This window comes from Durio zibethinus, chromosome 3, assembly GCF_047325235.1.
Source record: "Durio zibethinus cultivar Kanyao isolate XHJ-2024 chromosome 3, ASM4732523v1, whole genome shotgun sequence".
In the NCBI taxonomy this organism is placed as follows: domain Eukaryota; kingdom Viridiplantae; phylum Streptophyta; class Magnoliopsida; order Malvales; family Malvaceae; genus Durio; species Durio zibethinus.
This window is the reverse complement of record NC_143164.1, coordinates 36,157,368-36,165,647: the sequence shown is the minus strand read 5'-3', so window position 1 is coordinate 36,165,647 and position 8,280 is coordinate 36,157,368. Positions and strand designations below refer to the sequence as shown.

General features: G+C 32.9%; 2 protein-coding genes across 4 annotated transcripts; both read right to left on the bottom strand.

The window, feature by feature from the left end:
• Positions 1 to 3,690: 3,690 nt before the first annotated feature.
• LOC149519805 (uncharacterized) lies at positions 3,691 to 4,787 on the bottom strand. The gene is made up of 3 exons (XM_089757977.1): positions 4,543 to 4,787; positions 4,363 to 4,422; positions 3,691 to 4,257 (listed from the first exon to the last, which is right to left on the bottom strand). The coding sequence occupies exons 1-3, from the start codon at positions 4,724 to 4,726 to the stop codon at positions 4,058 to 4,060; spliced, it is 444 nt and encodes a 147-aa protein (XP_089614103.1). The 5' UTR covers positions 4,727 to 4,787; the 3' UTR covers positions 3,691 to 4,057.
• Positions 4,788 to 6,395: 1,608 nt separating this feature from the next.
• Positions 6,396 to 7,844, bottom strand: LOC149519804 (uncharacterized). Of its 3 annotated transcripts, none has more exons than XM_089757974.1 (4): positions 7,396 to 7,844; positions 7,183 to 7,313; positions 6,995 to 7,075; positions 6,396 to 6,915 (listed from the first exon to the last, which is right to left on the bottom strand). In XM_089757974.1, the coding sequence occupies exons 1-4, from the start codon at positions 7,665 to 7,667 to the stop codon at positions 6,668 to 6,670; spliced, it is 732 nt and encodes a 243-aa protein (XP_089614100.1). In that variant the 5' UTR covers positions 7,668 to 7,844; the 3' UTR covers positions 6,396 to 6,667. The 3 variants fall into 3 exon arrangements, with proteins under 3 accessions (XP_089614100.1, XP_089614101.1, XP_089614102.1); XM_089757975.1 differs by having other exon boundaries at positions 6,396 to 6,891; XM_089757976.1 differs by having other exon boundaries at positions 6,995 to 7,067; positions 7,189 to 7,313.
• Positions 7,845 to 8,280: the final 436 nt, after the last annotated feature.

Below are 8,280 nucleotides of genomic sequence, written 5' to 3'. Positions count from 1 at the left end.
GATATTTTTGATAAAAATATTAATAAAATTTTTACTATTGAGTAAGTATAGATCGAATTTAAATTATAAATAATTTTTTAAATAATTTTTTTGCATATTTTAATCTTTACATTGAACTCTATTAATTTATTAATTTAGATTTTTTATTAGAGTTTTTATTAAATCACTTTTAAGAAAAAACATCGCAAACTTCACTTAAGTAATTTCATATAAATTTTGTCCATTAAAGCTTTATTCTTTGGCTTCACTATTCAGCTATGGAATTGCTTTGGAGTCATATTTGCATTAAATGAAATAACAAATAGTGATATATCAAATTTATTTTAAGATTTCGTTTTCTTTTATGCACTGTTTTTGTAATTTTTTAATACACAAACAAATATCTAAAATGCAACTAAAAGAACTTCCCAGTGTGCACCTGGAAAAAAAAATGGACGAAAAGGAAATGCCATGATTATTACCCCAGATCTTCTCAATGACAAAAAATAATTGTTTGTCTTAAAAGTTGACTCTTGTTTTTACAAAGTAAATGCCATGATTCTCTCCAGGGAGTATGAAATGGATATCTAATAGTTGGATATAACTATCTCTAAGGTCTGATATAATTTCCTTTCATATGTTTTATTTTATTTTGAGCCTAAATCTTCAGAATTGTCTTTGGTATCAATTGTAGCTTGTTCAACCTTCAGTGCATGCCCAGCTGTTCAGAATTTAACTGTGTTTCGAATGGTCTCGGGCTACTTGGCTATTGTTCTGTTTATCTTCTGATTGGGTGCTTGACTGATTGCTGCTATTTGTGCTTTGTACTGGAGTTACCTTCTTGTCCTTCAACAGTGGATTAGAAGCTGGATCTTTGGCTGCTGTAAGGTAATGAAAGGCATATGTAAGCAAAAATGTTTCGAAGTGTTAGATTGTTATAATATATATTGTATGATAAAAATTTATGTAGCCGCAATGTCAGACTTGCTAGACCACGGTGGTCTACTTCTACATGGATCAAAGTGAAGGGTGACACTTTCTATATTTAATGTGATCTAATTTCTTTTCAATTATTTTTCAATAATAATTATTTAGAAAATCCTAGAAAAAACCATGGATATCGGAAGAAAAATACAGAAAGCCTAACACTTTGTTTTACCAAAAAATCATACAAAAAAGACTTGGTTCCCTATGCTTGATTATGGTTGCTTGCCTGGTGAATAAAGAAAAGTATAAAATCAAATATAACTGCATTACATAGCAGAGGAAGAGAAATTTCTGAACTGACCTTTGTAATTGATAGGTATTTGCCTTTTGACTACTTCTGAATACAGATTTCGAGATGGTGGTTGGACTTGTCGTGATGTTTCTTGTATCATCCCTGGCATCGGATGTTCTCTGCCAGATGATCTTGAAGGATGATCTTCCCAAGGAAGTTTGAAATTGAAGACATTACGACAGCCACTCCACAGCTGATTATTATGGACTAGTGCTGAATCCAAATTTGGAGATGACGGTTGGGCTTTTCTTGATCGGTGTTCTCCTATCACCCCAGGTGAACGTGCTTTGGGAGATGAACTTGGAGGATGATCTGCCAAAAGAAGTTTTAAATTGAAAACCAGCCTGAGAGCCAGTCCACTGCTGATCGGACATAGCAAAAGAAGTTTCAATCTAAAACTAGTAGTTTAAATCATTCAGGAATTGATTACCGAGACCTGTTAAAGTAAGACCAGCTGCCAACTTCTGTTGTTCTAAAATTTGAGGAGTGCCAGAACAAGAGCTTGATTTGTTTCCATAATCTTGTGGATTATCACTTGTAGATGAAGACTGGTTTATAAAGCTGTTGTCATTTGGAGGTGAAGCCTTCTTTGTAGCCAAAAAGGTGCCCCAGCAGTAACCGCATCCAATACAAGCATTCATGCACTTCGTATCGCAATCCATTTCTGTCTTGCATTCACTGCAAACAGTCTTAAATGTAGTTAACCCTGGATGTGAAAAAATTAACCCTGAAAAGGAGGCTACCGTTGGTCCGCCTCCACCTTTATCTTTCTCTTCACCGTTTCCAGCCATTGTTCCCTGTAATCTTACCTGGTATGACGTTTCAAATCTGTATAAAAGTAGCCAACAGTTAACAAAGGAGGGTTAAAGGCATCAGAACTCCCCATTTCTTTAAAAGATTGTCCAGCAAATAAAGAAAGAAATCAATAGAAGATGAAGAACAGCTTTTATTATTATTTTTTTGGTTTTGCCTTAAAAAAACTCAAGAAACCAAGTTTGTTTTAGCACTAAAGAGAAAAAAGATAGACAAAGAAAATTCAGAACCCACATTTTTTGACGAGGGAAATGGAGGAATCTTTATATTTCTCTCGATTTCAGGTGTCCAGCGAACCAAACAAAGAACCAAAAACTTTCCTATTTTAGATTGAAACAAGAAAACAAAACCCACAACAGAAGTACAGCAAACTGAAAATCATTCACAAAAGCAGAGAAAATAGAGAAGCAATGCATGAGAAAGATACGAAGAACATTGAAAAAAAACCTTACTCCGAGTTGCAGTTTCTTGAGAAAGAATAGGAGAATTGAACAGAATTTGCTTTAGATTTTTTTTTCTTTTAACTTTCGTTTGCAGAGCATGCAATTGAGCATATATAACAAGGAACAGAGAGCTTATGAGAAAATAGTATTACCGAATTAACTAACTTACCTGAAGGGTGCGCCCACATTAAAAGAATGAAAAATTCAATACTTTATTTTTAAAAAATATAAATTGTTTGATTTTTTTTTTTTTTGTTGAATGATAAGTATTTCCTTATTCATATATGGAACTATTAAAAATTGTCATGTATAATATTTTTGAAAATTTTATTTTAGAAGTTTTTTTAAAATAAATATGTTTTACTATTCAATTTAATTTTAATAAAAAATAAGTAAATTGATATATTTTAGGAGGTTTTTTTTTTTCAAAATAATATTTTATTATTAAATTTAACTTTCAACTTTGTTTAAAAAAAAGTTTAGGCGGTTTGGAAAAAATATTTTCTACTTTTATTTTTTATTTTTAGTAAATAATTTTTATTTTTTGTTTTTGGAATTTTAAAAAACGTGCTTGTTTTAAGAAAATAAAATAATGAAAATAGTAAAAACATATTTGTTTATTATATATATAATAAAAAAATGTGATATTTGTTTATGTGATATTTTTATTTGTAAATATAATTTTATAAAAAAAATTATGTGAATGTTGCTTTTAAATTAATATGAATTTCAATTTTGTATTTTATATTATGGTTGGATAATTAGTTTAACTGGTCTAGTAACAAAATAGATCATCCAAGTCAATTTAGGAGTACATTACAAATGCAATATAAAAAATACAAAAAAAAAAAATTATTGAATGTTCAAGGATTCGAACTTGAACCTTTTGGTAATTTGTAATAAATAAATGGTAAAAAACATTTTAAAATCCCTTAATTTCATTTTCTGCATCTTCTTCAAAGAATTTTAATTGAGAATAAAGAAAACTTTTTTTTTTTGGGTATAATTTTGGCCTATTTTCATATTTAAAAAAAAATTTATTTTTTCAATTAAACAAGTTTTTTTAACTTATTTTCTATTTTCTTTGAAAATGAAAATGGAAAACAGCTTTCTAGCTTATTATTATTAACTTTATTAATTAAATCTTTATTTTCATTATTTTTTAAAATTATTGTTTACTAAATTGATTAAATAATTATATAAATGAAAATGTATACATAATAATTAGAAAGCAAATAATCAAATAAAATAATTGCATTTTTTATTTTCTTTTTTGTTTTTTTAAATCAAGCACAAACCCAAAAAAAAAAAAAAAAAAAAATTCAAGTCTTCAAAAAAATTCAAGGAAATACCCAAAAAAAAACACAAGAATTGAAGGCAATGTCATCCTCAATCACTATTTCAATTGCCACCTTAGTAGCAAAGTAACTGTCAAGATGCTAGAAATAACAATCAATAAAGCCTGGTATTTCATCTATTGTTGACTGCTACTCTTCCTTCTTCACTCGGCATCTGCAAGAACCAGCTTGTAATATCACTTTGATTAGCTTCTCCTCCGTTTGCTTCCCCAAGATAAACCTATGTTTAGTTTTGTGTCGCTATCATTATCATCTATTGATCTTTCACGACTTGGCTGCTGTTCTCTGATGGTGATATTGTTACTTGCTCCAGTCCCATGGCCGCTATCCCTGTTTTCTGTTGATCTCTTACTTTTCATCTCCGGCAGATTATGAGGTGGATCTTCTGAAAGGTGATGAAAGGCAACTTTATTGTAACATGGTCAATTCAAAAAGGTGATGAAAATTGAACAAACCAGGGCGTTTATACACAGAAAGAAAGCTAATGTACCGGTAGTGGAAGTTCCTAGGTTTAATGTCGTATCTGGCTCCTCCTCCATTGCAGTTCCAGCTGCAAAATGAACTTTTGCTGTGAGAAGTCTAGTGAAAGCTTCATCTTATGACAGTTCAATGTAACAATTATATGGCTCCAGAAAGTTGAACGAAGCAAGTGGAGGAGGTGTATACGAACTCTGATGAGAAGGCATTGTTGCGGATGAACAAGAGATCGATTTGCTTCCAATATCAAATGGAATATCATTTGCAGCATCATGTGCTGAATTTATGCAGCTGCTATTATTGGGAGGTGAAGCCTTCTCTGAAGCCAAAAAAGTGTCTTTGCAGTAAGGGCATATAACATAAAAGCTCATGTACATCCTAGGGCATTCGAACTCTTTCTTGCATACAGTGCAACCAGTCCTACATGAAGGTGGGTTTCTAACAGAAGGGGTAGGAACAAAGGTTAGATCACACATTGATCCCTGGGTCCCAGTATTTGAGATTGCAGTATTGCTAGAACTGTTAGAGCCTGTGGCTAGAGTTAACTCTTCAAAGTAGTCTACAGCTGGTTCTTTCCCTTTGCCTCCGCCATCTTCTTCCCCGTGATCATTACCAACCATTGATCCCTGTAATCTTGCTTGGAATGATGCTTGAAAACTACATAAAAGTAGCCAAATTTAACAAAGGAGGGTTACAGGTATCTAGAAATTTGTAGTCCAAGAATAAAAACAAAATGATTCTTTCATCCAAGAAACGAAAAAAAATATGAAAACAACAATTCTACAGGGTATAACCTGATAAAGCAAGTAGTTCTTTAAAAGATTGTCCGGCAGATAAAGAAAGAAGGAAGCAAACAGAGAAATGATTTTCTTTTATAGCGAACTAGAAAAAAAAAAAAAAAAAAAAAAACCAAAGCAAATGAAGAATAACTGAAATTTTCTTTTATTTTTTTGTGTGTTTTGCTTTCCAGTTTTCATGTAAAAGCATCAGAAAGATGATTAAACGAACAGAGAAATGATTGTTACTCAAGAAACAAAGTTTGTATAGAACTAGAGAGCGAAAAAGATCAAACAAAGAAAGTTCAGAACCCAAATTTCTTCAAGAGGAAAATGTAAGGAATCTGTACATTTCTCTTGATTATTAACCGTCTAGCAAACAAAACAAAGAAGCAAAAACTTCCCTATGTTGCGTTCAAAGAAGAAAAGAAATCTACAGCAAATGAAGAACAACCGAAAATCCTTAACAAAACAGAGAAAACAGAGAAATATGAAAAACATTGAAAAAAACTTACTCAAGAGTTGCAGTTTCTTGAGGACGAATGGAAGACTTGGTGGTTTGATTAGGCTTGAGAATATAACAAGGCCGTCTATGAAGAAAGAGCTTATGCCAGCTTGCCAATACTGAAAAGAGTGTAACTGAATTAACCAACTTATACGAACGAGTGTGCTCGGAAATTGTGTGTACCCTTTTTATTTTTTATTTTTTTGAAGGATTTCATGTAAACCGAGCTTTGCAGGATTGATTCGTATAATCATCCTTAAAAATGACATAAGTATGAAATTCAGATTTTATCACTTACAAAAAAAAAGTAAATTACATACTATACTGGTTTAATTGTAAATTTTTAAGTAAATTGCTTACTATACCAGTTTGATTCTAGCCCCCATTTCTTTCCCTTTTTTGCTATCTATGTATATTAATTCTCCATTGGTTCTGTAATGGTCACAATTCACAGGTCCTATTTGTAAAGAATATAATACAAAAAATTCAAAAATTATAATTCAATTTTTTTTGTTGCATATATATCAAGAGAATTTGGTTGTTTAATATTATTGAAAATATCACATGTACCCTCCCATAGTCCCATAAATGAAATGAAACTCTACTTTGAATGAAAATTCCGCACAAAAATCCCTTCCACTTTGTCATCATTTTGCATAATTTATTTAAACTCAGTGCAAGCTATTTCGATAATTTATTTGACAGTTTCAATGCCATGATTCTTAGATACTACTAAACAGCTTTTGATGTTTAAATGAACATTGTTTTCGATCAAATGGTATTTGAATATTAGACTGAGTAGCCATGCATTAGTTTAAAAAAGATAACAAAAATAAACTTTCTACTTGAAATTGAAATTGCCCTCTTATAGCAAACTTTCTGTCATGATTCTCTGTATGGAGTATGGAAGCAGTTGTTTAATAGCTAGATATAACATTCTATAAAGCCTGATAAATTGTCCATTTTGTGCGGTTTCATATCTACTGGTTACTTCTCCTCTTCCTTGATCAATGAGCATGTGCAAGAAGCAAGTAATATCACTCTGGTTTGTTACTCTTCCTTTTGCTTCCCAAAGATGAATGTGCATCTAATTCGATACCTTCATGGTTGCTTTTCCTGAGTCTTTGTCGGACTCTCCTACTAGGCTGCTGTTCTCTGATGGTGATATTGTTCGTTGCTGATGGAGCTTCTTCCTCATGGCAGCCACCCTTGCTTTCTGTCGATCTCTTTGTTTTCATGGCCGGCAGATTATGAGGTGGATCTTCAGAAAGGTAATGAAAGGCAACTTTATTATAACATGGTCAAGTCTCGTTTTCTTAAGCAATATACCAGGGCGTTCATACAAAGAAAGAAAGCTAATATACCAGTAGCGGAAGGTCCTAGGGCTAGCTTTAATGTTGTATCTGGCTCCTCCCTTGCAATTGCAGCTGAATCAAACTGACAAGCTACAAAAAGAAGTTTGTTGTGAGAAGTGTAGGGAAAGCTTCATTTTATGACATTTCAGTGTAAAAATTATTTGGCTGCAGAAAGTTGAACAAAGCAAGTGGTGTACACGAACTCTGCTGAGAACCGCCAGCAAGGTTTCTCTCCATGAGCTGCAAAGCACCTTGCCTCGGCGGTTGTACTTCTCTTGCACCTGGAAAGTAGCTTTGAACAAAATGCTCGGGTGCAGATGGACTTGGTCTAGCAAATGAAATTCTATGGTGTCAGTTTATAAGTGAAAAGGAGAAAGTCTAATAGCCTACAACAGATTAGCATTGCTTACAATGTATCTCCTGCTTTGATAAAATCGTGGTAATTAGAATTGCAGTGGGAGCTTGTAGATGGAGGTGGAGCCCTCCGTGGAGGCCTAGGAGGCGGAAAGGAGGGTGTAGCTGGCTGATTGAACTGATGTAAGAAGTCTCTTGGCTGTGATTCTTCTTGTGTTGCTGCCTGCAAAGAGGAGGCTTCACCTGGTTCATTCCCGCTATTTCCACCACTTCTTCTGCTCCGCTTTCTTCTGAACCCACCATTTCCGCCCCTCCCTCTGTTATCCATTTCTAGCTGCAATCTTTCTTGGAATAAAGTTCTGATCAAACAAAGAAACAAAAATTAGTAAAATGAAAATGGATCAAGAAATGAAGTCTAAGATGGAAAAGAAGTGATCTTATATCCAAGAAAACTACATGAGATAATTGAAGTATAGAACTAGAAATACAAAATCCCAGAAAAGAAAAACATGTATACTATGCCGAAACTGAAAAAGGATAAAAAGAAACCAAGAAAGACACACCAACAAGTAATCAAAGACTCAGAGAGCTGGGCAGTCAACCAAGAAAGACACACCAACAAGTAATCAAAGACTGAGAGAGCTGGGCTAGTGCCTAACTTCTTTTAACCAAGAATAAAAACAGCAGTCAAAAAGTATATTATGCATACAACTATTGATGGTATATAACTATAAGTTTTTACTTATCAGATTCTTTCTTGTATGAATTAGCTGAAAACAAAAAGAAACAGTTGCCAAATCAGGAAACCATGTAGTTTTTATAGAGAATCATTGCACAAAGTAGGTGGAAACATAGAAAACGCAGAACCTAAGATTTCTTCAAGTTTCTGGCAATGGAAGAAAGAGCCAAGACTAACATTAGGCAAAACCTACCAAGAATAC

Excerpts from the sequence above, each read along its gene's own strand:
- LOC149519804 (XM_089757974.1), bottom strand. The coding sequence starts at position 7,667 with ATGGATAACAGAGGGAGGGGCGGAAATGGTGGGTTCAGAAGAAAGCGG. Across the intron at positions 7,076-7,182 it reads CGGTTCTCAGCAGAGTTCGT|CTTGTCAGTTTGATTCAGCT; the intron begins GTACACCACTTG and ends TTCTTTTTGTAG. Across the intron at positions 6,916-6,994 it reads CCTAGGACCTTCCGCTACTG|TTGCCTTTCATTACCTTTCT; the intron begins GTATATTAGCTT and ends GTTATAATAAAG.
- LOC149519805 (XM_089757977.1), bottom strand. The coding sequence starts at position 4,726 with ATGTACATGAGCTTTTATGTTATATGCCCTTACTGCAAAGACACTTTT. Across the intron at positions 4,423-4,542 it reads AACAATGCCTTCTCATCAGA|CTGGAACTGCAATGGAGGAG; the intron begins GTTCGTATACAC and ends TTCATTTTGCAG. Across the intron at positions 4,258-4,362 it reads CCTAGGAACTTCCACTACCG|AAGATCCACCTCATAATCTG; the intron begins GTACATTAGCTT and ends ATCACCTTTCAG.